Here is a 27,997-nt window from a genome sequence, read left to right as displayed (position 1 = left end):
GAATTCTCATGTAAGATAGAAAGATTTTCTTTATTAATGACCCCAACCGTATTTCTTCAGATACAGGAGTTTTGAACTCAAATACTTAGGAGAAAACAAGTTAAAATTGCATTATCCTGCAACTCATTACCAGTAACATATTGCAAAGCGAAATAGCTTGGAAAAGTGGGGGAAGGAAAGAGGAGTGAGGGAGGGAGGGAAGATAAAGAAAAGGAATTAAGTTGATCAAGTGGAATTCTTTTTTTCCTTTTTTTTTTTTTAATTCTTGAGAACCATGAAGTCCTTGCAAGCACAGCTCATTTTTGCAGATTATTTTCCAAACGTGTACAAAATGGAACCAAAACGGAGAATCCCTTAAGAACCTGAAGAGGTGCAACAGTAAAAGCTACGATTATCCAGTAGCAAGTGTTCCAGCCTTCAGTTGCCAGCCGCTTCCTCTTCCCGTTCCCAAGAGTTAGCGGGATGAAAACGTCTTCCCCCTTCAAAAGCAGAGAGTGCGTGTGAAGGCTAGTTTCTGCTCACCTTTCCTTTTACCACACAACCTGGGCGAGGGATGGGATCCGGAAGAGACAGCAAACATGAAGTGGCAAGGCTCCCCCAGCAGAGGTATGCAGGAACTCCAAGCACGGGCCAAGAGCCGGCTTTCACATAAACATCTCATGAGCTCTTTCTCCCTGCTGAATACTTTGGGGTACCAAGTAATATCTGTGCTAAGCCCACGAGGACAGTAAATGTACCAAGTCAGACAGGAGAATTACGAGCCCACAATTTCTGGATGGGTCAGATCCACTCAAGCTTCAGACTGGGCTCAACCCTCATCCTAGGAAACAATTCATGGTCCTCCTACACAGCTTATACCTTTTCAGGCTAGCAGATAGCAGTTCCTAAAATCTTTGACCATGGGGTTAGGATGTTCACAGAGGCAACCCTCCACTCTCAAGGTTAAAGGCACTTTGTATTGTGAAGTGGTAACGATACTCGGTCACAGAACACTTGCCTGACTTAAGGCTCCTGAGCCATGGGGTCCTATTCCACCCAGTATTTCCCCAGAAGGGCCACCTTTGGGAACAGGCTGGTTCCCAAAGATAGAGGGTGTGCATTTGGTAAAGCTGCCTGGAAGCTAGAGTTAGAACTATGGGAAACTGGGGCAAAATTATGGGGGCTAAAGTTTTTTGCCCTGAGTGTTTCACCCAGCCCAAAATGAAACAAAAATATTCTGTTACTCACCCCCCAATAAAAAACTCCTGAGTATTCGATTCTGGCAGAGCACTGTGGGTGCTGATGGTCAGCTTCTGATCCAAGGCTGTTTCTCACAGCAGGCCCGCCACCCTCTTTCATGCTGCTCTAGGGTCTAAGACCCCACACAGCAGAGTGGGGACCCAGGCTTCTCCTACCAGGCTGAGCCAGTTAACTCTTGCCCACCCTTAGGAACACAATCTGGTTTTCAGGGTGAATACAGTTGTTTGCCTCCCCCTCTTCCTCTCTGGGGCCCACCTCTGCCAAAGAGAGGTCATAGGACAGAAAAAGGCAAAGCTGTTCTTAAGTTTCAGGAAGGAGGTTTATGAACAATTTGCTCATTTTAAGGACTCATTCTTTCCCAGTCCCCCAAACAGGACAGGGAGTTGTCCCTGTCCCCTGGCCACTACACTCACTGTGCAGTGACCAACCAGTCTGCTGGCTGTGGAACAGGGCAGGGGAAAAGCCCTGCGGGGAGACACTGGCGATGGCTGCCTGGTGGGCTCTTCTCCAGAATGGACGCGCAGTCATGGGGCTGACGGGGCACAGGCAGCCTGTGACTGTATTTAAGATGCCCAGCCTTCCTGTCTGGTAGGCGGCAGGCTGGCCAGGTCAGGATGCTTTCTGCTGTACCAGGCTACCGGTCATCTCCCGGCCTCTACTGAATAGCCTGTCTCTCCACTACGTCCTTAAAGTGGCATGAAATTGGCTGCCTCACACTCAAGGTCACCAAAGTGGTGCAGGTGAGAGAAGCAAGCAGGCAAAGGGGACCTGTAAACTCCGGGCTGGAGGAAAGGTTCTGCAGGGGCAGCAAGAGAACCACCCTCCACCCCGGGCACACACCGTCTCCTGCCTCCCAAACTTGTGCGTTCTGCCCATGTTGGGCTCTGCCATGAAGCTGCACAGTAGAAGGAGTCATGCTGCTCTTTTGCTGCCATGGCATGTGGACACCACTCTCTGAGCAGAGGATCTGCTATGGGATGAACACTCGGTTGGCTCTAGACAATGCGCAGAGCTACTACAGAGAAAGGCCCCTGGTACTAATTTCCTAACAAGAGACAGGCACACCCTAAAGCCTGAAGAAATCAGGGGTGACTTAAACTGCTCTGTAGAAATGTCTGATGTTTCTGAGATTGATAACTCCCTGGCTCAGGCACCCAAGAGTCAGACACTGCTCTCATCCTGTAAAACGGCAGCAGAAACTAGCTTGGCAGAGAGGCTTCACATGCCAGGAGGAGGAGCCTGAAGCCCTAGGCACACCACACCTGCCAAAGGTCACCTCCAAGAGGATGGGGTGCTGGCCAGTGCACTGGCTGGGGGGGTGCAGGGAGGCTTGTTCACCTCAAGACTTTTAATTCAATGGGCACAAAAGATAGCAGATCAGCACCTATTATCTTTAGAACAGGACTGCCTGAACTTCACCAGAGGGGGGCCCAAGACCCGGCACCTGGCACAGACCTAAATCCCCAGGCCCCAGACCAAGCTGGCCTCCTGCGTGCAGAGCCTCAGCCATTTACAGCTCCCCCCATCATCTCCATCCCTGATAAAGCAACTTCCTCTTCAAGCAAAATTCCTGTCGAGAAGCAGACCAGGAAAAAAGAACACTTGGGGGTGGTTCCAGGCCTATTTACTCAACTAAATGTCCTTAAGCAAATGACTACCATTTCTCTAGGAAGACCCCAAGAAGGACAAGACTAGCCTCTCAACTCAGGTCCAAGGAGAACACAGCTTATCTGGGTAAAAAGGTCCCTCTGTGTTTTTCCTAGCTGCCATGCTTCTCACTCACAAAGATGTAGAAAACAAGGAAATCCATTCAGAAGCGAAAGCCTGTTCATCTCATCTTCAGTCTGCTAGGCCCAACACTGCCTGCCTCACATGCAGCTACTGCCCAGACACCTGGAGGCCACCGACACCCACTACCCTCCCTCTTGGTGAGCTCCAGAGAGGAAGGTGGTCCTGTTGAGGAATGGCCCTACTACTCACGTGATTGTTTTCATTTCTTTCTTCTCAGCATCTGGGCGTGCACGATTCAGCACCTTGAGAAAGTCAGATGTTTTCGCCCGCATACGTGTGTGAATATAGGCCTGGAGGCAAACACAATGGGTACTGAGGCAGTCATGTTCTAGAAAGGCAGCTTTGCCTTCATTAGCAGAAGTCATCAGGAAGGTCTGGGAACAACCACCCTGGGGATGAATTAGGGCCATGCAAGGAAGCGTATATTCACCTCTCTGCTATGGGGAGTGGTGGGGGAGAGATGAAGAAAGGCCATGATTTCTCAGAGCCTTTAGAACCATCTGTGTAGCGTTCATAGCAATAGCAATAGAGTTCAGAACTACACAGATGACTTTTTATGTTACCAGCTCTGGTGGAGGGAATGACGTGGAGCACAGGAGCCGAGGTGCTGCGGCTGGTCTCACCCACCTTAGAGCACTTGATGTGGTAGTGCAGGTAGTCCCGGAACGTGTGGATCAGGTTGATGGTGTTGTCTCGAGCACTGGCGTTGGTGTGGCGGGGGAACAGCACTAGTAGGGGCACAGACAAGGCATCAGGGAATAATGTCCACGCCAAAGGGAGGGAAGACTGCAGCCTACAGTCAGCTCCAATCTCTCCCTGCTCAAGGACACCCACCTGTTTCACTACACGCAGGCTTTGTCATGGGTTTCTCCTTGAGACGAGGAAGGGGTAACTACCAAAACCAGGCAGGTGCCAGTGAGTGCAAATGGAGGTGATCATGTTCAAACACCAGGACTCCCCAGGGAAAGGGCCTGGTCTTGGAATTCATTCCAGGTCTGGACTCTGTGGCTGTGCATTCTGAAATCTGTTCTGTGTGCCACATATCTACTATCTCCCGCCCCTGCAGTTCAACAGTCTCTCTTGGAAGATGACACTACTGGCTTGGGTAGACTGTGGAGCAATCAGGATTAGAGAACAAAGCTTGCCTGTCCTGGGTGCTGAAGCAGAGTAAGCCTTCAGAGAAACTAGAGCCTAGAAAAGATCATGTATTCTGTGGTAAAAATCAAACACGAAGGCAGAAGAACCTGAACTCTCTTGATGAGGACCAGCAGGACTGCTTGGTTGGGGGCTGAGAAAAGCACTCCCCTGCAATCCCCTGAAGGCCTGTGCAGTCACTGAGCCCCGCACCTGGACTGACCTGCACTTCTCTCCCTCTGGCTTCTCGGAATCCCCTCTATCTTCTGCACCTACACTACTCAGTGGGCTTACCATCAGCAAAATTCTTCAGGATAAAGTTTTGCTGAAATGAAAAGGAGTGCCTCACAGGAAAGGGTGGGACCCCTATGTCAATTTGCCCTGAAGAGAAATGAGCATCAAGGCAGGAGATAATTACACTGCATGGGTTCTGGGATGTTAATAACTGTTAGTTTACCATCAGTTCATGTATTGAGATAGGCCATGAATTGTAAGCTGTGTCTCAACCTCAAAGGGTGTTAAGTGAAAAAAAAAGTATAGCTTAGATTTAATGAAATATGGTAAATCCACTTGCTCATCTCTGATAAACAGGTGCACCTTCAGCACTGAGATGAATTAAAGAAAACTTCACAAAAGGAGACATTTTAGTAGCAATCAGGTGCAGTGTGTGAATGAGCTGCGATTCTAAACTCAGCTATAAGGATGAGCCAGCTCACCAGACTGAAGCAACTCTAAGAGGGGAAGATGTGAATCTTTTTAGAGGGAAAGTAGGATAACTCAATCATGGCTAGAGCTCTGGCCTAATGAGCAAAAATCAAGAAATGCCAAAAGACAGAAAATTCCCACCTAGCTACTTAGCAATGCTTATGTGGGCCTAACTCCTCACACTTGATATCAGAGGCTACCTTTTTTTCCTTAGAATTTAAGAAAAACAGGGAAAAAGGGGAAATGATCACTGTACAAAAATAGTCCACGACCTGTAATTAGTGTCCCGACACCCCTCCCTCAGTCATGGCAATGGCAACACGAACAATCCAGTGTGCCTGCTTTTGCCCCCTCCCCTGACCGTTCAACTGCAGTGTGAACACACCAAGGCACACATGTGGCAGCCCAGCCCTGCTCACCGAAAGTGATGTAGCCAATGTTGTCGCCCACGGCAGCATCGGTGTCTTTCAGCTCCAGAGGAGGTTCCCTGTGGCTGAAGAGGACTTGTGGGGCTGTGTGGCTGGCTCTGCGTCCTTCTTTGAACTCCTGCCAGGATGAAGCAAAAAGCAAGCAGAAGACAATCTGGTGTGAAATGAATGGCAACTTGTGCTCTGGGGCTTGCCCTATGGGTGTGACCTCTGTAGCCACTGGACCAGCAGAGGTTAAAAATAAACTACACCTAACAGGAAATACTTCAAGTGCTGGCTGCCATCAATGCACTCCAGATTCAAAAAGGAGAGATCAGAGTACTTAACAAGTCCGATCTTCAATAAGTGAGGTAAAGCACAGTCAACTACCTCCCCTTTCTCGTTTTGGAAGAAGGTGATAAAATAACATCTGAGACTAAACAGACAACAAATTGCAAAGCACTGGGAGAACCAGATTATATTCAGGATAAGGACTATTGCTTATTAGCTTCTTTTGAGTTAATGGGAAGAGAGGTTATATTTTTCAAGAAGTCTTTAAAATTCCAGGGTGAATGAAACCCAAGCTTTAGCTTGGTTGAGACTGAAGTCTTAACTCCTTTTACCTTTGTACACAAAGCCCCTTATGAGCTGACCAATTTTTCATCACTACTCTCACCCCTCCTCCACTTCTTCCAGTTTCAGGAATACTACTTTCTCTAGGCTCTGAGCCTTTGCACAGATCTTGTTTCACTGAAGTATCTTAGATCCTGTTACTGCTTAGAATTCATCAATCAGAACTTTAGACCAAATTTAAACCCTTCTTGGGGGCAGAAGACAACAGTATTAAAGAAGCTGAGTTGGTGGGGGGGGTATAGCTCATTGATAAAGCACATGCTTAGCATGCATGAGATCCTGGGTTCAATCACCAGTACCTCCATTAAAAAAAAAAAAAAAGATGAGTTGTCTTAGTGTTCACTGAGAAAAGGAGACTGACCTATGAGAACTGAAAGCTGATTTTTAATTCTGGCTCTAGAATGGCCCTGGACAAAATGATCATCACCCTACATAAAAGCTCATCCTTGAGAAAATATATCTACCCATAACCAAACTACAGAAAAATGCTTGAGGATGTAAAATTCAGGTCATTTCTTCTGTGTTCTAATCTCCAAATCTCAAGCTTTCCCAATCCATGCATTCCTGTGTCAGCAGACAGGTGATATGAGGAATCACTGTCTCAACCCAGATCTGTAAGAACAGAACCAGATTTTCCAGCAGTGCCAGTAAAACTGGATGATCCAAATTCTGAGTGACAGCAGAAAGATGGAACCAGGGGCCTTCCAAGGTCTCGAGTTTTATGAGCACTGAAAACATGTTATACTGCCTTTTGGTCTACAATGCTCTTCTACTGCTCTTTAGATATGACCTCTTCTATAATGCCATCTCCAAAAGCCTCGGGGCAGCTGGCTGCTCTCCCATGTCTCTTACAAACCTCTACTGTAATACTTTACTATTCATTAATGCATCTAGCTTTCCTACCAGGTTGTGAGTTTCTCAAGCCAAGGATCCTGCTTTTATTCATCTCTGTGTCTAGTCCTTTGCCCTTCAAAGAGGCTGTCTAGCACGTGGCTTGTGGAAAGAAAGCACTTCTCCCCTGGCCAACTCAGCATTGTCACACTCTGAAGGAAGGAGCAAGGACTATGTTTCCATCTGCAGGTAGGAAGAATGCACAGTGATCAGCAAGCCCTCGGTTAATGGGCAGCAAAGGAAGACTAACACCCGAGGAGGTCTAATGCCCAGTCTGGGGTCCCGCCTGTTTCACCACCCTGCCTCCTGAGCTCACTCACTGTTTGGTATCCAAAGGTTGGTGGGAAATAAATTAACATCATGGGTTAGGTTAGCTCCCCTTTGAATTTTGTTCCCCAAAAGAAAAATATCTGGAGAGGAAGAGAAGAAGCCAGGATCATTAAAAACAAATTCTTTAGTCCCAGTGAAGAAAACAGAACAGATAACTGTCTGCCAGCATTTTCTTGTGTTTAATAAGCTTCTTTAAGACTCCAGTTCACTGGTACAAGTGGCATTCACAACCACATGGGGTATTTGTAAACCTGTGGTGACTTGGCAGCATTTCATCAGTTCTGTATACATGGAAAGTGGTACATTTCAGACTTGGTTAACAATATATATACATATATTTTACCTTAAAAAAATTTTTTTTTTTAACTTTTGGGGGAGGTAATTAGGTTTGTTTATCTATCTATCTATCTATCTATTTTTAGAGGAGGTCCTGGGGATTGAACCCAGGACCTTGTGCATGCTGAGCATGCGCTCTGCCACTTGAGCTATACCCTCCCAGCCTAACAACATAGTTCTGATTTTGGGGTTATTGTTTAGGCAATCTCACTCCCATCTTTGTTTCTCCTTGTTTTTCTCTCTTATATAGTACTTGAACGCCAACTAACCAACCAATCAACCAATCAACCCAGCAGCTCTCCATTTTCCTAAATGTCTTCTTTTTCCTCCCTCCATCTAGGATATCTTTTGAGCATCAAAATACTATTTCTCTCTTCCATCAAAGCACAACTTACCATAGGAAGTTCAGAATAAAGCCAAATATATACAGAAATTTAGTATATGATAAAAGAACATCTTAAATTAGTAGTGTAAAATGGGCTTATAAATAATTGCTACTAGGATCAACAGGTAGCCACTTAGAAAAAAAGACGGATCCATCTTTCACACCGGGCACCAAGAGAAATCCACATAGATAATAAGATCTATGTGTAAAATATGAAACTATTAAAAAAAAATCCAGGAAAATAATACAGGTAAATTTATTCTTAACCTTGCTTGCAAAAGGGAAAGAGTTTCTAACTATGACTCAAAATCTAGAAGATGTAAGAGATGGATCAATTTAACCATGTGAAAATAAACTTCTACATGGGGAAAAAACAAAACAACAACAAAAAACAACCCACAAAATCTAATGACTAACTGGAAAAAATATTTGCAACTCTATCACAGACAACAGGCTAATCTTCCTAGTATATAAAGAAACCGAGAAGATCAATAACCCAATGGAAAAATGGGTAGAGGACATAAAGAGACATCTCATAGGAAAAGAAAACAAACAGCCTTCAACGTAAAAAAAGATGTTTTGACCTCGCTCATTAGAGAAAGCAGATACCATTTTCAACCTGTCAGATTGGCAGAACTCCAAAAGTTTAATAACACTTTGGGAAAATGAATACTCTTATGCATTGGAGGTGGGAGAGAAAAATGGCACAATCTCTATGGAGGAGAGTTTGGCAATATCTAATCAAAATTCCTGAACTTGACCCAGTGTTCCCAGTTCAGGAAAACATCCTTCAGATATAACCACACATGTATACAGGTAGCAAGGGTCCTCAAAATAACATCTTCACAATTGCCTAAGCAGCAGATGGCTTTTGTCTTGTCCTTGAACAAGTTCTCTTAAGTTACTGGACTGACTTTAAGATCCAAATATGAAAAAAAATTCTAGTTCACCACGCTAGTATCCAAAAGGGTAATCACTGTTCCTATCACTTTTCACAGAATGAGCACGGAAATGATGACATCGACCAGATTTTCTCTAGCGCTCAGCTTGCATGCCTACAAAGATAACACCCAAAGCCAAGCACCAGGACATCCATGTGAGCAGGGAATGGAAACTCTCTGACTTTTCCTTAAAGGCAGTAGGCATACCTCAGAGTCTGCCTGCCCAGTAACAAAAGCAGGGACAGTGTTCTGACCAGGTTGGAGGTGCACGCTGTCACGGGAGAACAAAGACCCACAGCAAGCAGACTAGTGACCATCAGGAACTTCCAACATCGTCCCCCGGTCACACTATTCTGTGCCAGGCAACCACTGTTCTCCTTTCTCCTAGAAATTTAAAGTAACTAGGCCCAGGAAAATGCTCAGATGATTTATTTTGGAGGGAAAAGCCAGCAAAATAAGTCCAGGTTCTAAGGTCACTTCAAATAAATTACCCTAGTCTTTGAGTAAGGAAAGGGAGGCAGGGCAGATGGCATTCATACAGTGCCAGGCCTGTCACTCACTGGAGACACTGTCAGTGCAAAAATGCAGACACTTTGTTTTCCCTTTTAGGTAAGTGCCCCACCACCTGTACTTTGAGGGAGAGCTTAAATTCACATGCAAAAAAGAATATACAAAATTCTCCCAAGGAACAAATTGCCAGTACACTCCCCAAGATAAGATCTGTTTAAACTATAAAAACAAGTTAAGATGCTGCCTGGAATAAAATGGAACAAGACTGGTAAAAAACCAGCCAAATCTAAATATATACTTCATTGCTTTTAAAATTAGCCCGTCAGTTTGGATTTAGCCCAATTTCTGGGCTACTGCATCGAATTCCCCTGTCAATTCTGTATAAAAACATATGAAATGCCTGTCTGAAGCTTACATTTAGGACCCAAACATACATATCTATATATCTGTGCACACGCACACACACACACACACACACACACACACACTCTCTTACTTTTTCATAAGTTTAGTACTCTCAAACGCTGTGACAATATTCTAATTCTTCTGCACAGAGGCTACAAAATTAGAGTCGCTCATTAAATAGCCTAAACATAAAAAGCCACTACAGATGGATCAAATTGAGAATATCACTTTTGAAGATTTTCCTAGCCACTTAGAATGGCTACACACAATGTATCCTCACTATATTAAGCACAACTATCTTTCAACTCTATTTGGCAAAAAAGATACTGCCCCAGACAAGGAACAGAATGAATGTACAAAGTTTTTTGAAAGTCTAACCACTGTACTAGATTTCGAATGCTGACCCATCTCAGAAGAAACCAGTCAGGATACCACTTCACCAATGAGCTCTCATGTCCTAAAGCCAGCAACTGGTTAGCAGACTGCATGACAAAGCCACAATGGATGTATTATGTCAGACTTCGAGTCCAACTGCACCAGAAATCCAATTACAAAATGTCCTGCTAAACTCCATTCCTCTTCTTAGTAGATGAGCTTCTTTCAAGGGAGGCACTCCATGGTAACTTCGGTCAAACTCAGGCCCGTTCTCTTCACTGTCAGTTCCACAAGTCTACCCTATTGATGCATTACCTACTACTCAAGAATATTCCTTAGACTCCATTCTGAAAAGACTTTAGGACTAAACCAAGCCAAGGACAGACCTTGCTAGAAACTCCAGGAAACACAAGAGGGTAGAAAATATTACCAAACTTTAAATCAAAGACCCCATGGCAGGAAGGATGCTTAATGTTCTGTCATTTTGTTAGTATGTTTAATACTCAGTTAACCCTCTAGTTCAGTCCTGCAAAAGGCTAAAACCACTAAGAAAAAAAAAATTCAGTGAGTTTGATGAGGGCTCTTTAATTAAATCTTCAACAAGTTTCAGCATCAACATAGCAGCCAGTTCTTTTTCTATGTTTATGGTGTGCTTTGGCACCAAGGTATAAAACATCATGCCATGGTTTCCCCCACCAAGATGTCTGCTCCATACCTGCATGAACACCTTTCCAATGACCACATCGTCGTCATCCTTAAATACTGTGCTGAAGACTACTGTAACTCTGTCCTTTTTAGACTCAACATACCTGAGAGGAACAAAATCCACGAGATTAAGTATAGAATCAGAACAGAGTTTTGTCAAGAACTTGATCTACAAGTGAAGTAGGAGGGTAGTCATAAATATCCTAATTCATAAAACAAGGGGTGCCAGTGAGGCTAAGTATTTATGGCCAATAGAGTCGGTATAATAAATGCATGTCCTACGAGGCAGGAGATGAAAATCACCCAAAGTCGATGTTACTGACTATGTGGTATTACATGGAATCTAGAGTTACTGATTCTCAGAATTTCACTTAAAAATATGTATTTCTTTATATACTATGAGACTCACAGTATGCAGATGATCCAAGAGCTGCAACAACACAGAACCTATAGTCACCCTCTGCTTCCTGATTATCTGGGCTACACTACTGAAGGGGCCTCAAAATGGTGGTGACTTAAAGGAAAGCACTCTTCATCTTTTGCCAGCTTTCAGTATCTGGGAAGTAGGAGAAATGCCCCCACCCCCCATCTACATCCTGCCTTAAAGAATTTTATGAGACACTTCAGGAGGATTCACACAGTACAGTTAAGGTCTGACTGAGCCAAATGTCTTTGGGTAAGCATGTGTGACAGCCATACCCAGGCTTCATGAACAAATTCTATACTCACATGGTCTCATCATCCCTATAATGGATAACTGCCCTGTTCTCTCCTTCCTTGCCCTCTTCTTGGAATTGGAAGTACTTCTCAAAGACAGAGGCAAAACAATTTCGTTTCAACATGCCAGCCTGATGCACAATGGAATCCTTGGATGCAGGCAGATTTTCAAGGTCGTAGAGCAAAGAGACATTGTATCCTGGAGGGGAAGAGAAAAACACCCAGCAGTTATAATAAAAGAAACTTTTCAGGTTCTAATGACATTTTATTTTGTCTCAGCGTCTGTACTTTTAACTCAGGTAGAATGCTGTCCCTTCCTATCTACCTCACAGGGCAAATGAGGTGAAATAAAATCTTAATTATTGTAAAATTACTGTAAACGTGTATAGCTAATTAACAAATGCTATGCAAAAATTTGAATCAATTATCAAAGATGACTGATTCACAAACAAGGAATGGGACGAAGTCATAATTCTGGAACTTTGATTAGAAATTTAGTGTTCCAGACAGTTGTGAAGGGGTGAGGGCTGAATATGTTATCAAGCTATATATAATATGAGTTACATATTTTTCTCTGATGGTTTAACAGGCCAAGTGCCAAAATGGTCAGTAGCTGGGTAGCTTTTTGATAATAAAATATACCCACTTACATGCCATAGCAAACCCTGAGGATGGAGGCAGGGTATGGAAAAACCTAAAAAAGGAAAAACCTAAAAAGGAAAAAAAAATGTGTATATGTATCTCCCCAATAGCTTTTATTTATGTACACTGTAAAATTTTCAGTGTTTTAAAATATTTTATTCTATTTGATCCCTGTAAGAATTCTTTGAAGGAGGCATGCCAGATACGGTTATTCTCATTTTAGAGGGAAAAAGAGGTTCAAAGAAGCAAAATGCCATGCCAAATGCAGCATGACATAGAGATGGAAGCAACTCTCTATTGAACTGATGAAATTGGGTCCAAATCCTAGCCTTGCCACTTGTGACCTGGCCAAACTGCTTAACCTCTACAATTCCTGCATCTGTTAAAAAAAAAAGGGGTGGTGAGCTGGGGAAGGCTATTGGGAGAATTAAAAGAACATAGAGTATTTATAGTGCCTGGAACATATTGGGTCATCCATCAATAAATTGGGCAGAACAGGGACTGAAATCCAAGACTGTTGACTGCTACATTATTCTGCCTCTTTATAGCGTATCAAGTATAAATTCTGACAAGGCTGGGACACTTTATTATACAATCAAGTGATTAATACCTGTCCAAAGGCCTATAGATGATTTTGCAAGAATATCTGTACATCGCCAAGGATCATTTCATATTTTAGATAACTGATGGATAATTTTACCAGAACTGCATGGATTTCACATTTCTGAGTATCTAAGACCTTTGTACTTTGTTATTATTTAATTTCTTCTCAAGAGCATTCCTGAGGTCTGTGTTTTTTGTTGAATCTAACCCCATGAGAGCATCAACTATGTAAATCTCTGTTCTAGATAATGCTTAGCACATTTTTGGCACTCCAATATTAAATAGTATCAATCACCATCCCATTTTGGGTACCTGAAAACCAGATAAGCAAATAGACCACAAGATTAGATTTAAAAAGAAAATATTTAAAGTTGAGGTTTGCTGGTTTTAAGAAGCCAAAAAAAAAAAAAAAACAAACTAAATACGGTAACTGAACTCAAGCTTAAATAAGGCTTCTGACATGATGAAGAAAATATACTGAGGATGAAAAAAAGTAAAAATCTAATATGGACTGCTGAGTTTTCCAAACTTGCCTAGATAAACCAACAGAAAAAGAGGAAGAGAGATGATACTTTCACATGTTTTTATACTTTGCACTTGTGTGAACACACGATCTGCAATCTGGCAGTGTGTGCTTTAGCACAGGAAGTGGACGAGAAGGCCCAGAGACAGATGCATGAGTTCTCTGGGTTGTACTCTGGTTGTTCTGCTAGATTTTAGGATCTGAGAAGTGACAAACATGCCCAAGCATTCCTATATGCTTTTTCTGTTCTAGTTCTGTTTTTTTTTAAATTTCTTTCCAAAATTCCTTGATTCCTCTTAAAGCCTACAGTGTTACTGATCTTTTGGTTTTTATTTCTGAGATACATTTGTGCTATCATTTGGGGATTAACACATTTTAGTATTCTTTATGGAGCGCAGTCAAAGCTCTCATCCACAAATATTCCTACTTATAAGTAACATTCCAAAGGTACTTTTTAAACTTCGATCATTTTGTTTCCAGAGAAGGATATAAAAGTCACAGAAAGGTATTCTAATGGGAGTGGTGAGGTGTTATCATGTTGTTAGGAGGGGAAAAAAAAAAAGAAATTGCTGTTAAAAGAAAGCCAGAGACACATTTTCCTTTCTAGAACAATTTGTTGATCAAGGTACCACAATAAGAGGATTTGAGTAACAAGTATTATGTTCAGTCTTACTAGCTGGTCCTCAGTATGGGGCCTAGCTAAATGCCTCAGAATTTGAAACTACCACTTAATCAAAGCGATGAAAATACTGTTCAGTTTTTTTCCACTTTAAACTGCCTTTAAAGCAGTGTAACAAAGCTGTTCTAATCAGGGATGGCCACGATGTTTTCCAACTCCTCTGGCCATGAAGGAGGCAGAGATTGTTGATTAGAAGAACAGATTACAGAAGGGGCTGAAATTTTTGTTATTTGAAAATGTGAAAATAGTTGTGAATATTCCTTTTCATTCTTTAAATGTGAGGTGTATAAAGGTGTTACTAGGGCCTTGGAGTAAGAAACAATGTTTTCTTAGTCTTCTCAAAAGGCATTTTAATCACCACAAGCAAACAATAATGGCCCTCTGGCTGAAACATATAAGGAAACGTCACCTGGCCCTATCCAGAAAATGTTAAAAATGACATACATTAATTCTGTACACCACATTGCGTAACATTATTGGACAATACAAAGCCCCTTAAAAGCTATTTTTTATGGAGAGAGTTAAAGTGGGAACTGGACTCGTGAAGAAATGTTTGTAAAGTGAGTAATATTTAAACGAAATCCTTTGGCTAAAAAAAGCACAGTACAAACAGGACAGGTCTCTTTCCATGTCATTCCACAGTCACTCACATTACTACATACCTGATTCTGGATTTACCAAGAAATTCCCGTACACCCTCTTTAATAACTAGGAAATACAAAAACAAATATGTTAAATCAAAGGCCATAACTTCATCATTTTTAAAGTTCTGTGCTTGCCAAACATTTCCTAAGCCAGATTTCTTCCTAACTTCCAAATGGTAAGTGGGAACCTGGATATAAAAGGGAAGCAGATTTATCTGTGTTACCAAGCAAGTCACTCACAGAACTGAGATTAAATCCAAATAGTCAGTCTAGGATCTGTTTTTCAATCGAGGTTCATCCTTTACTCCTTTAGGACTTGGTCACACCCTTTATATGGGTCTCTGTTCCTCCAGATCATACAATGCACATAATCACCTTTTTCCCCCCGGGACAGCAGAAGGACACCAAACTCAAATGAGAACAGATTATGTTAGTTATCAACTAAGCACAGGCCAAACCACTGACACAGGTGAATGAAGAGATAAAACCAGAATTGACAGGAACTGACTCTACTTAGTCTGCTTATCTTGTATGCTTTAAAATTATTTAGCTCATCACTAGCTTTTTTAAAGGCAAAAGACAATGGATAATTGAATCTTGGCCAGTTATTTATTCTGGTGGGTCCATAGAAGGCTGTCCTCTATAAAGTCTTTTTCTCAAAATCAATTCTTACGATACATCCCAGCTTTTTGGAATAAATGGTAAAACATTTTACACCTTCCTATTTCTTCTCTGCCAGTGTGGCTATTCCGCCTGGTAGAAGCTGCTCCTAGGCTGACATGGCTTAAGAAACAAACTTTTTATTTTGGAAGGAATGGTTCTGACTTAAATTTATAAAGGACACATTAAGCAGCAGAAAGGCAGTTATTTGGAGACAGGAAAAAAAACATTAAAGACACTAGAATTTAATAACCTCTTGGTATTTAGAAGTCTTTATATGTTTAAGAGGCAAAACACAGACAGGGCTTATTACTAACTCATTAAAACTTTAGAGTTAGGGAGGGAAGATGTCATCACTATTCCACAGGAAGATGGAACTGAGGCCAATATACTAACCCACAGTAGCATAACAGGCTGTGGGGTTTTGTCTCTAGGCAGCCAATTTCTAACACTATGTCACCACAAACACACTGATAATCCTCTTGCATTTTCTGGGATACCAATAAAAGGGGGGTACTTAATCTATGACAAGTTACCAAATTAAAAGTGAACAAAATTACAAACTTCTGTTTTAATTATAAGAGCTGCATGCATGTCTTAAAGAGAAGCACTGTGAACACAGGCAGCATTAGGGTGGAGCTCCATGTGAGCAGGGCCTCTGTCTTGCTGTGGTCTCAGTGCCCATCTCCCGCATACAGACTCAGATAATAGATCTGAGTGAATGTCAGTGCTTTTCTTCTAATCGTATTTTCAATGTACTCCCTAGGTATTTAAAACAAAAACAAAAAACAAACCAGGAGCAAACCATTTATTTCATGTCTCATTTGAAAAATTATCAGATGGTGAGGTTCTTTCCCCTATTCTTAAATATTTAATATGCCATACATTTAACCATTTTCCTATAGCTGGGAAAAATTCTCAACCTGAGAAACTTGGATAATAGGGTGGACCTCACAGCATGAATCAGTGATCACACTTGTTTGAAAAAAGGCAAAAGATAAGTAATGTCACATGAAGTTCCTATTTAGTGACCATCCAGCCACTGTGAGATTTCTCTTTTACAGAAGAACTGAAGAAAGAGGTTCAAGGTCATAGAGTGTGTTGGTGGCACAGAGAGATTTGACCTTCAAGTGTCCCATATACCACTTCTATAAAGTTTAGGGGTAAAGAAGTAATATGCATACCCCAATAAGAATTTTAACTACACAGGAGAATAATAAATACAATAAAAATGAAAAAGAAAAATTTTAACTAGCATACTACCTCTGAGCTGTACTGTGTGTGCTTAGAGGAAGGGAAAATCAGATGTGGAAGAAACCACAGCCTCTAAGATTTAGTTTAATTCCAAGTTACTAAGTTAATATTCTGAGATCTAAGAGGTTCTCAGAGCCAAATTTATACCATATTCAACTCTGCTGCTCCCTCCTCTTGGCAAAACCAGCCAACGCTTCCCTGTTTACTTCACTTGTACTTTTAACTATGATTCACTTTTCAACCTGCGCCTCCCTCTTCCCACCTGACACCAGGAGATCAGACCTTTCCACATCAGGAGCAGGGGCTTTCTGTTTTGAAAAAGGGCCTGTGACAAAGTAACAAGCTTCCTGTGGTTATCACAGGCTGGTCACTGTTTAACCAACCCAGGGAGCCACTTTACTATGCACTCTGCTCCAATGCTGTGAATGTTAAGTACTCCACCCACCTGAGTGGGTGGGGTGGGTTCTTTGACCCTTGTGGTAGCTACAAGAATAGCAATGTGTTCTGCAGTTCTATTGTAAAGAAAGCACAGACTGGAAAGGAGATTTAAGAAATCTAGCTTAACACTTTCTCTCCCTTCCAAGGATTGTTCTTATTGCACCTACATCTTTAAAGAGAGAGAACTGTCCAGGGAGAATGATTACACAATTTCTTAGCTGTCTGTGCAAATGTTCAACAAGTCTTTCCAGGCAGTTGTCTTATAGTTAATCTAATGCAGGGCCATCTTAACAGCTACTTGTTTCCTCTTGCTCTTCATCTGATAAAGAGAAGAGTTAGTCAGTATCATTTACATAATAATCTTTCAAAAGCTTTCAAAGACTAGGTCTTTCTCCTGAAGCTCTTCTTTTTCAGGTACAATAACCCTGAATATAAATTCTCTGAGCCATTCCTCTTTCTTTGAATCTATGAGGCAAGTCAGAAAAAGTTTTAGCTCTTCCTTGAATTTATGAGGAAAATCAACTGCATATGAAAAAGTAAGGGAAGTAACTGCCTATGACTCCTGGTATTCTGCTTGGTTAACATCAATTTTAGTTTTTAATACCAAAAAAGTATTGAAATTGGGATCATATGCTTTTGCAAACAGGCTTTTCATTATATAAATTTTAAATAATTCAAAAGCTACTATTCTTAATCAGAAAAAAAACTAGAAATGGCTGTAATTTCATTCACCAGATTAAGAAAAACCTACTTTGTTAAAACGAAAAGATATTTGAAAACTGATTCAGGAACTGAGTCATACTTCCTGCTTTGAGATCCAACCACAATGTGCGCACACTGGTGTAATAGCATTTTCTTTCTTCCATAAATGGCTCTCCGCAGAGCAAATACAGTTCAACAGGAACCAAACCTGCTACTTTAGCTACTGAAAGAAGCTACTGAATAAAGCATGGCCACCAACAGTTTCATAATGCATGGACACCTTCTCTTATTTCCCCTAAAGCAGTCATAAGGAAGAAGAGATACTTAAAGAGGCCAGCTCTAAAGAACATTAAATTAAAAAATGTGAAGGGCAGATTTGTGCCTAAATTTCCAGAATGAGAAATTAAGATTATAAACTTTAAACAGACCAAAAGTTATATACCTACTAACAATGTCACAGAAACAGAACACAAACCATCTCAGTCTTGTGATAGCTGTTTTTGTACTGGTCAAGGAAAACTATTGTTACATTTTTTGAGAACTAAAGCTGTTTTTGTTTTCATTGGTTAGAGAACATCTTTATTTCTCTAGAGTAAGAAGAAAGCAAAGAACCAAAACCTTTTCTGGGAAACATCCTTCTTTACATGACTATGGAAAGTGAAGTCAAGAGCCCCTGGTTAGGTGAGCAAGCTATCCTGAGTGGCCAGTGCCAGGGGGAGTGACTCAGTGCCACGGATCTTCTAGGAGTGGCGAGCTACCAAGAAAAGGTGAGGAGGAAACAAGAGTCCCAAGGAAAAGTGATGTGGAACTTACCTCATCAGCACCATGTGCCTGAAGTTCCTTGTAGAATTTCAAAGAAATACTGACCATTACTTTTGTTTTGTCTCCATTAGGATTTGAAATATGATAGAGGACTCCATCAAAATCTGCAAGGAAAGCAAATAAGACTGCTTGACTTGGGAATAGGGAATAATATCTCAAAGTGCCTGCCTACTTGCCTACCTGCAAGTCACAAGTCTGCCTTACAAGTAGGCATATAAGTAAAATAGCATTTATTTTAAATCTATATGGAAAGTCAGCAGAATGACTGAGACTAAGATAGAACTGTCTAGTACTTATTTCTTTGTTCTTTTCCAAAATTACAAAGCTATTTTTACTTTAATCACTAAAAAAACCCCACACTTTTATTGTGAGGTATTTTAAACATGTATAAAATATGATGTATAATGAACCCATACTCTCATCATGGCTTCAAAAATTATTATATGGCCAATCTTGTTTCATTAGACACACTCCTTCCCAGTGATTTATCCTGAAGTAAATCCCACATATCACACTTTATCCAGAAATATTTCAGAATGTATCTCTATAGAAGGTAAAGAAGATACCTTTTTAAAAAAACATAACCCTAAAATTATTGTCATGCCTATATTTTTTAAGAACAATTTCTTAATATCAAATATCCAATCAAGCATTTAAATATTCTGTCTCAAAAACTTTTTAAACTGCTGTTGTTTTATTTGAATTAAGATCCAAACAAGGCCCACACACTGCATTTGGTTCTCTCTTCAGTTTTTGTAATCTATAGGCCTCCCCTCTCTCTTTGGCTTCTATCTTCCTGCAGCACACTGAAGACTATCTTGTGTAGTTCTTAAAACTAGGTGCTGAGTCCCATTACTTTAGGGAGGGCTGCCACTGCTAGTTAGTAGAAAGGGATGGGGATGGTACCTGGCCTATAAGTCACAGCATTTCAGAGCTGCAAAAAATTTCCCAAGACCATCTAGTCAAGCAGTCTCATTTTACAGAGGGTGACTGTCCAAGTTCCTTTAAGTCCTCAAAGTTCTCACGGCAAGTGAGAAGTATCAACACTTGATTCTTTCTAGGGAAAAGAAGGCAGTGACATCCCTCACTGACTTGTTGAACAGGTCTCTCGCATTTTCATGATGCCCCACTACTCTTGTGCTAGGCGAACTAAGATGATGGCTAAAGATGATAACATGGTATTTCCAAATTAAAAAAACCCTTCGTTTGTACCATAAAATTAAACCCAAACTTCTAAGGTATCATCAGGCAACTTTACACAGCTCACTAAATCCATGGAAAATAAAGACCACACACACACAAAATTGACAATCAAGAGACAGCACCCCAAATGTCAAAGCTTATTTTACGAACAGTTTTGTTTTCTATTTTTTTATATTGTGGCTTCTCTTAATAGGGATGAAATAAAGGCACTTACCTGCAAATGTTACTTCTACAGCTTCTGGTTTGTTTCTGCAGAACAAAACAAAACTCCTTTAGTTAAGACAACCATATTGCCACTTGCCTTCACGGGGGCTTGTAAAGGTTCCTGAACTTATTTAAGATCAGACCATTCTGTACAAATCTTATGCTTGTCAATCTGAGTACAGAACTCATTTTTCTCATGCACCTGAACCTCTGGACTTACTTAAGGTGGAGGATAAAAAATGGAAGCAGGGCAGATAGAGTTTTTGTTCTCCAGCTTGAATCTGCTGTAGTTGGTGCTCACCTTCAATTCTCAATGCCTTGAGACCGTGACAGACACGTTTGTTATATGTGACCCACAAAATGCCCTCTTTTGGTCAAGGTCTCCCCCACCAGATAGCAATGATAGAGGTAGCACATTCAGCAGGAAAACTGCTAAAGAGCATGTCACATGGTTTAAATTTACTTAAAGAGAAAGGATGATTTCAGACCATAAAACAATACAGACAGTTCTATTCCATTTCAAAGACAATTTGTAAGTCTTGCTACATATCTTTCCCTGTCCCTTATGTCACCAAAGTACTCACCACTCTCCTATGTGAAGCCCTCTTTGGTTCTACCCTAGCTTTTCTGGTTTTGTTTTTAAACTCCAGTGTTGTACTTACACAAAGTGTAGCACAAAGTAACACTGAAATCACTGAGAACAATCAGGACACCTGCTTTACAATTTTAGTATTTTCATCAGGACCATGCTTTCAGACAAATCCACACCTGCACGCTTCATTTTCTCACTTATTCATCTATAAAATGGGAGAACACAAGTGATCCTAACTACCACACACAACTGCTAAAGATAAAACAAGATAATAGACACGGAAGAACTTATCCTGGAAGGCAATGACAGCCTAACACTTTCTGTGTGCCTCGTTGCTGAGCCTGGTACATGGACTTCTATTTGATAAATGCTGCTGAGTTATTACCTAGAAAGCATGACGTACATCCTAGCTATGAACAATAACAGTCAATTAACCCCTCAGTGAAAAGCTACTTTTACGTTTTTCCTCACTTCTCCCCAAAGCCCAATGGTAGGTAACGAACGAAGACTCTGCAGTTTTATCAGCTAATGACCTATAACTCAAATGATTCCACTTTGTTTTATGGGCCAGCAGACAAATACACACATTTTTACATTTATTCTTGCCTAACTTGCTCAAGACCTCACAGTCAAGTGCATATCTTTTATACTATCTCCGCTCCCGCACCTGTAAAAGGAACCGACTGAGTTGCCCTCCAGAGTTGCTGGGAAATAACGGAATAAATAACGTGGTTTATGACCGTTAAAAAGCTGCTGCAGAGCTAAACCATCCAGCTCAAGGAAACTGGCTTCTATTAAGCATATGTTAGCCCGGTTGTAAAATCAACCTATACAAATCACAGAGTTCTACCCTGCTTCTTCAAAGCCATCCATATGTGATTTAAGAAAAGCACTTGGGTGTCTGAGAAACAAGTATCAAGTGTGTTTATGGAGAAGCAGGGAGTTCAGAATATAATGAAAAGAACTGGATGAAAATTTAAGCTGTTTCTGATCTTTCATTTGAAATTGCAGTCAGGAGACAAAGGCAATGAATGGCCAACCACCATTCCTCACCTGGAGAAAACAACAGCAAAGGAAGAAGTACAAACATTAACCTACCGCCCATTTGAATGAAACATTAAGAGGCTGCACTGAAGCACTGAGGTACATTTTCCCAAGGAAGGTTGGCTGTGCCAAAGAGGCAGGGTGGAGGCTTATAAAAGTCCATGTTGCATCACTTAGTAGTCAGCTGTTTTTTTTTTTTTTCTTTCTTTCTTTTTTAACCTTTAGGCCTTAATTCAGTCAAGGAAGGACTGAGTTCCTCACTCTCCCACTTCACCAACAGACCAAGAAAAATCAACTATAGATAAAGACATTTAGGTTCTAAGCTATAAACTTTTGACTCTGAAATTTTGAATCTCTCTAGGCTGTGAAGTTCCCTGAGCACAGAGCCCCACTGGGAGAAGTTGCTGAGATCTATACTAAGCAGTTTGCTGCCTGACTTGGGAATATTTGTCAAATTATTGCCATTAATATTTTAGTTTACTATTTATGGCTGCATAAGGTTGCAGAGTAGAGAGGCAGGCTGCTCAGGAGAGCACTGCGCCAAAGCAGTCTTCCCAAGAAGTCATCTGGGAGTTAGAGGTCCAAGTACTCTGCACCCCAACAAAGAGACTGCACAGAGTGGGAAATATACCACAACAAGATTGCGCTCAATTCCAAGACCAGGTGTTAGTTACTTACTTTTGTGGATTAAAATCATGGAGCTAGATGGGAGTAAGATTGGTCTGGGAGAAAGTGTACCATTTAATAGGCCAAAAAGATAAATGGTTATTTTCTGTCCTACTATCTGCTAAAATTTCAGATGCTGGGGGTGAGTTTAATCACAGAAAAAGCAAGCCCTTCAAAGTTGACTGTTCACTTCAAGTTCTGTCACTTACTGGCTCTGTAACCACAAGCAATGTTACTCAAATTGTTACTCAAATGTCAGCGGACCTAACGTTCCTTTTTTAGAAAATGGAGATCAAAAATATCTACCACCCAAGGTTGCTACGAAGACTAACTAAGATGCTATGTGGACAGCAGTTTCCCAACCAGCGTCTTGTGACTAAGTTACAGATATGCTGAGATAATAATCCCCACAGTCCCTAGGGCAGCCCAGTGGCAGAACCTCCAGGCTAGACCATTTACCCAGATGCCATTCAGATAGTGTCATGTTGTGTGCGTGACATATCATAAACAAGGTCAGGAATCATCAGAGAAGGTTGCCTGCACAACGCTTAACACATATGTCTACTCCCTCAGCAACTCCCAAGAGCCCCAGTTTCCTCAACTGTAAACTGGAACTGCTATCTGTCACATGGGCACATTCTGAAATGTGACCATGTTATAGCTCAAAGCAAAGGGCCTGGTTCATAGAAGGTGATCAACGAATTAATTTTTCTTCTAGGTAAGAGTCAAAGGAGACCAGACTTCGAAGCCATGGTTGGGAGGTTTTGGGACTGTGTTAACTTCCAGAATCAGGAACTGGTCAGCAGTACAAGGAGAAATAGAACCCCCTATCAGACTGTTGTAATGTCTGGAATCCTAGAACAAGCCAGCTGGATAAATCCTCAAGGTTACTGACTGTGCAGCACAAGGCACTAAAATATATTCAATTCATTCCAATGGGTTCGAAGAGCTATTCTTAAAATCCTTAAAAAATTTTTCTTCTATCCTTTTCCTAAGGAAGCTTCTAGAATGTCACTAGTCAGTGAATAAAGAACTCCTGGCAACTGTATTATCCAATCCTCTATTTTCATTAAGGATTTCGGGGTTTTTACTCCTCAGTGCATCCAGTTCCCCATTTGGGCATTTATGTCTCTCTTCTAGTTATCTCTTTCATGAGCTGAATTAGAGGAATTCTGCCCGTTATCTCACTATAAAGGTTTTTGATCACTCTCCTTTAAGTCCTCTCTAAGGCTCCCATCATCTTTTTTAAGCAAAACCTACAAAGTGGATCTTATTAGGTAAGAGGTAGTCCTACTCTCTGTTAAGCCATGTCTCAAAATAAGGAGAACAAAGAGAGTCTAACAGCTAAGTCACACAATGTCAGAAAAATGGTAAGATCCTGAAGAAACTAAGAACCATTCTGTCTGGCTCCATCCATTCCTTCAAGAAAACACTTACTGAGCCAGTTCTCCACACACTGAGAATGCTGTGGAAACAATGACAACTAAAATGATAGACCCTGCCCCTAAGCAGTCACAGGTTTGGTGGAGTGTAGCTCTGGGGCTTCATGCCTAAAGTGGTCCCAAGGCAGCCAGAGGATGGGCAGCAGTATGTAACTATAGTGTCCTGTAAAAAGACCAACCAGATGGTCTCAGCAAGTCAGCCACTACATTCAATCTCTTCAAAATCCTTAAACAGTGTCCTAATTCCAAATCACTTCTAACCAGCCTGTCTCTCTGAGGACATATACAGCATATCTGGGAATGAGAACAAGGTATCAGCAAGATTTAATTTTATTCCTTTCTCAAATTTCTCCTCCCACAGTCCTCGCCCACCCGACCTGGCACGGCTTGCTTACTGAGCTTCATTCCCCCTTACGGAACCACGGCTTCCCACAATATGCACAGCTGTGGCAAGGAGCCAGCATGCGCTTAAAATCAAGAGCAATTCGCATCTGACAGCATTTCTTCAATTCTGGACTCCAGTCTCTAGCCAAGTTGACAAGCCTAGCTTCTGAGGCTATAAAGGTTCTTGGTGTGCATATACTAACAAAAGAATTCAATTAATTTGCCAGATTACTTCTGCTTTAATTGGGGGTCTGGGTAAGAATTCCTAAATGAAAAGGAACACTGTTGACAAGACCTGCACGCGAGGTTATCTGCAGTGTTGAGTTCAGCTTCTTAATTAGTCACATTCTTAGTTTGAAGGCTGTCAGGAAGATAATTTACCAATAATTATCATTTTGTGAAGATATATAAATCATTCCAATAAGCCACCTTCCCAGGAGTGCAGTAGGAAAAAACAAAGTAACTTGTTTAGAATGAATCTTAGGCTTTGTCAGAACTGCCTCCAAATTAAAAGGCTGTCATGACCAAATGTATTCTTACACAGTTTAGATGACAGAGCTGCTTTACCTGAAGGAAATTTAGACTTTTAGTAGGATGTTGCAGGCAAGAAGATCCAGCGGGATGATCTGAGTATTGTTTTTTGTTTCTTTTTAGTTTCACACTGTATAAAGCCCCTTCAGTACTCACAGCCCACAGGTAAGGAGGCTGGGCAATGGTTCAAGGCTGCAATTTTCTGTGGCATGGGTACACTATGAGAGGCCCACAGAGGAGGACCCACCATAAATCCATTACCATGCTCTGAGAGGCATCTTTTTAAAAAAGAGCAACCTCAAAAGGAAAATTACCACAACTGTATTCTGAAGTATATATCACAGACTATCACATTCTTGTACTTTCAGTAGCTGGAACAGTGTCATCCAATAGGACTGTCTGCAATAATGGAAATGTTCTACATCCGTGCTGCCCAAATACGGCAGCTACTGGCCACATGTGGCAACTGAGCACTAGAACTGTGGCTAGTGTGACTGAGGAGCTTAATTTTAATTCACTTTACTTAATTTTTATTTAAACTTAACTAGCCACATGTAGCTAATGGCTATCCTTATTGGACACTGCAGAGTCGGAAGATTAACTCTAGGGAAGGCTGCTCTGAACCCATTTTCCCCAATTGGTTTGCTGAGAAGTGTAAAGCAGGGTGGAACTGACCTCTCCCAGGAGGTTCCTAGGTGGGCAAAGCCTTTAAAATCTCCAAGATTTCTCCCCAAAGCTACTGCCTTTCTTTAATGTCTTTCTCTGATCTCCACCCCAACACATCTCACCCCTTAGCTCCTCTGTAACTGTGCCAATGGACTCTCTCAGAAAGGCTCCCCTCTTCTGTTCCCGCCTGGTGCCGAGCACTGGTAGAACCTCATAAATGTTTACAGTTCTCACTCTAGTTATCGTTCTCTGGAAGTTCTGGCTAGGCATGTGCCTTGATAAATACTTAACTACTTCACTGCTGCCTCACCTTACTGGTATGCCTGGAAATTCTTCTGCTAGGTGTTACATCTGCAATCCCAGGAAAGTCTTACCTCCTAGGCTGAATATCATGGTCTCGTTCAAAGATTTTCAAAGTGCTTTTCAGCAGAGTATGTTCTGAGTCCACTTATTTAAAGTCACATCTCAAAAGGAAGACAGGCCAGAATAAAAGCCAAAACTTGGTGCCCTGCCCCAATATTCAACATTGCTACAACATACACTTTCTGTTAAAGACAAAAAAACTCTCAGAAGTTATGCCTTCCAGATTTGAGTGCCTACTTTACTCCAGCTTAAATGGTCAGCTGTTCTTTTTCAGAATAATGTTCTAAAAGGAAAAGACCTGAAGCTCTGAGTAATGGACTACATGTCAGAATCACAAGTTACTCATACACAAGTAGATGTGAACATACTTCTACACCACAAGGCATGCTTCTACTAGAAAATGCACAGGGATTTATCTTGTAGATCAGCTTATAACCACTCAGGTCTCATATTTTTGCTAGTCTAAACTTGAGAATTCACTGAAGATCAGCTGCGAAAATGCAGAAGTTAGCTTAACTTCCTCCTATGTGCTACACTGCTCAAAAGTTCAGAGCAATCACCCAAAATAAGTCGCCAAGCTGATTTGCCTGAACACTTAAAATGCAAAGGAACTAGTAAGCGAGGCTGAAGATGAGAAGCAACTTAGCCTAAAATATAAGCAACTGCAGCCTCTGGCAGGAAACAGTAGCTACTGATGTTCCAGCAAAGTCGGGCTTTGCTTTACAGATAAAATCTGCGGCCTTATAAAAGACAGGAGACACAATATGTTCAATTTAAGCAGTGGTCTAGAAATATATTTTTTTAGTGCCTCCAAACCACAAGTTCATTATGTCTATTTAGAATTTTCCCTCCACCAATCCTCTCCCATCTGTGGCTCTCCAAGCACTTTCCTATTACTAGTTCCCAGTTCATCAGAAACAGTTTGTACTTACTTCCTCCACTGTGTAACCAAGATGTGAAGTCCCATTCTCACACATGGGGAAATGCAAAGGGACTGGCCACAGGCCGCCAAAAATTAGAAGCTAAAACCAAATCCTTGGTTCATGTTTTAAAAATTATGTTAGAAAAGCAAAGCAGCTTTGGGGGAGGAGGTTGTCTTCTACTGATTCTTGTGTCTGACACAGAAGGCTGCCTTTGAATATACACCCTAAGTCCACTTTTTAAAAGGCCAGTGGTTAAAAAGAGAGTATCTAAGGACTTTATAGACTCGAGGCTTTTAAGTGTGTACTGTGGTCAGAATTACCATAGAAGAAATCACAGACCAGGGGCATGGTATAAGAATTAAAAGATAAACAGCCAGATAGAGGATACTGGGTAGGGGAAGGAGAATTAGAACCTCCGAAGAGTGATAAGGAAGGGGTGTGGATTGGAAGGGGGGTACTATTAACTTTGCTTGAGAAATATAACAATATAGCCAGTGCCTTTCACAGCAGGGTTCGGGGAAGGAAAACTAGAGAGATCGCGTTTTGCGGCTGCAGGACCGGGCCTGCCTTCAGTCCTCCCTCCGGCTCCTTTTGACTAGGAGGTGGGGGTGGGGAGGGAGAGGGCTGGTGGTGATCTGGGCCTGCATCTTCGGTCCTGGGAATTCCTGAAAACTCTTTCCAACGCAATCCTAAGTGGACTCTCTCCGGGTTCTGAACAATGACGGGAATACAGAGGGAAGTGGTCCGCTGCTCGCTCTGGAGGGCAAGGGGGTCTCCAGCGAGAGTTCTGGCCCAAGCTGTCCTCACGTCCCACAGGTCTGATGCCCTTTGGCACGCGCACTCCTGTCCACTCATTGCTTCCGCATCCCTTCTCTGAGCCTCTCCCCACGCATCTCTGCCCCTCACCCCACCGAGCCCAATCACCTCCCATGTCTACACTGCCGGGGCACTCCCCACACCTGGCCAGGTCCCCCACCTCCCTCCTCCATGTCTGGGGGCGCTGAGCGAATTAGCAGGAGTCAACTCTGCCACCCCTTCCCCGACCGCCGGCCCCGGGCGCGCGCTCACCCGGCGGCCGCGTTCTCGAACTTGAGAGCGAGCGTCTCCTCGATGATGCGGTTGTTCACCTCCAGCAGGATCATGGCGGCGGCTGCCCCGGACAGGGGAAGGAGAAACAAGGGCGGTGAGGGTGGGTAAGGGAGGAAAGGACGGAGGGAGCGGCCCTGCTGCTCCCTGAGGAGGGGGGCTGGGTGGGGTAAGAGGTTAGAGAAGAAGGGGAAAGGGACAGGGGTGGGGAAAAGGGGATGACGCGCGCGCTGGCCCGCGCACGCACTGACTGTGGAGAGCCCACCCACCCGACCGACCTGGCCCCTGAAGCCTGAACCCGCCTGCCGAGCCGCCGCCGCCGCTGCCGCCTCACCGACAAGCCCGGTCCCCGCCCAGCCCCCGGCTCTAGCCGGCCACTTCCGCTCTCACACCCACTTCCGCTCGCCGCCCGGACGCGCGGC

General features: G+C 42.2%; 1 protein-coding gene and 1 non-coding gene across 2 annotated transcripts; both read right to left on the bottom strand.

The window, feature by feature from the left end:
* Positions 1 to 11: 11 nt before the first annotated feature.
* Positions 12 to 27,991, bottom strand: ARPC2 (actin related protein 2/3 complex subunit 2). Its single transcript, XM_031452163.2, has 11 exons — positions 27,854 to 27,991; positions 27,558 to 27,639; positions 19,889 to 19,923; positions 18,463 to 18,575; positions 14,614 to 14,659; positions 11,517 to 11,703; positions 10,798 to 10,891; positions 5,289 to 5,415; positions 3,658 to 3,758; positions 3,220 to 3,320; positions 12 to 479 (listed from the first exon to the last, which is right to left on the bottom strand). Exons 2-11 carry the CDS (start codon positions 27,629 to 27,631, stop codon positions 455 to 457), a joined length of 903 nt encoding a protein of 300 aa, XP_031308023.1. The 5' UTR covers positions 27,632 to 27,639; positions 27,854 to 27,991; the 3' UTR covers positions 12 to 454.
* On the bottom strand, positions 24,668 to 24,803 carry LOC116153166 (small nucleolar RNA SNORA42/SNORA80 family). The gene has a single exon (XR_004136960.1). It is a non-coding gene; the product is annotated as a small nucleolar RNA SNORA42/SNORA80 family (small nucleolar RNA).
* Positions 27,992 to 27,997: the final 6 nt, after the last annotated feature.

This window comes from Camelus dromedarius, chromosome 4, assembly GCF_036321535.1.
Source record: "Camelus dromedarius isolate mCamDro1 chromosome 4, mCamDro1.pat, whole genome shotgun sequence".
Taxonomy (NCBI): Eukaryota; Metazoa; Chordata; class Mammalia; order Artiodactyla; family Camelidae; genus Camelus; species Camelus dromedarius.
The sequence above is the reverse complement of the archived record's forward strand: the minus strand, read 5'-3'. Positions and strand labels throughout refer to the sequence as shown.

What these genes read in the sequence shown, in the direction of transcription:
- ARPC2 (XM_031452163.2), bottom strand. Translation starts at nt 27,631, where the DNA reads ATGATCCTGCTGGAGGTGAACAACCGCATCATCGAGGAGACGCTCGCT. An exon ending in CTTGGTAAATCCAGAATCAG is followed by an intron (nt 11,704 to 14,613) that starts GTATGTAGTAAT and finishes CTTCCCCTCCAG; the next exon opens with GATACAATGTCTCTTTGCTC. An exon ending in CATTGGCTACATCACTTTCG is followed by an intron (nt 3,759 to 5,288) that starts GTGAGCAGGGCT and finishes TGCCCCTACTAG; the next exon opens with TGCTGTTCCCCCGCCACACC.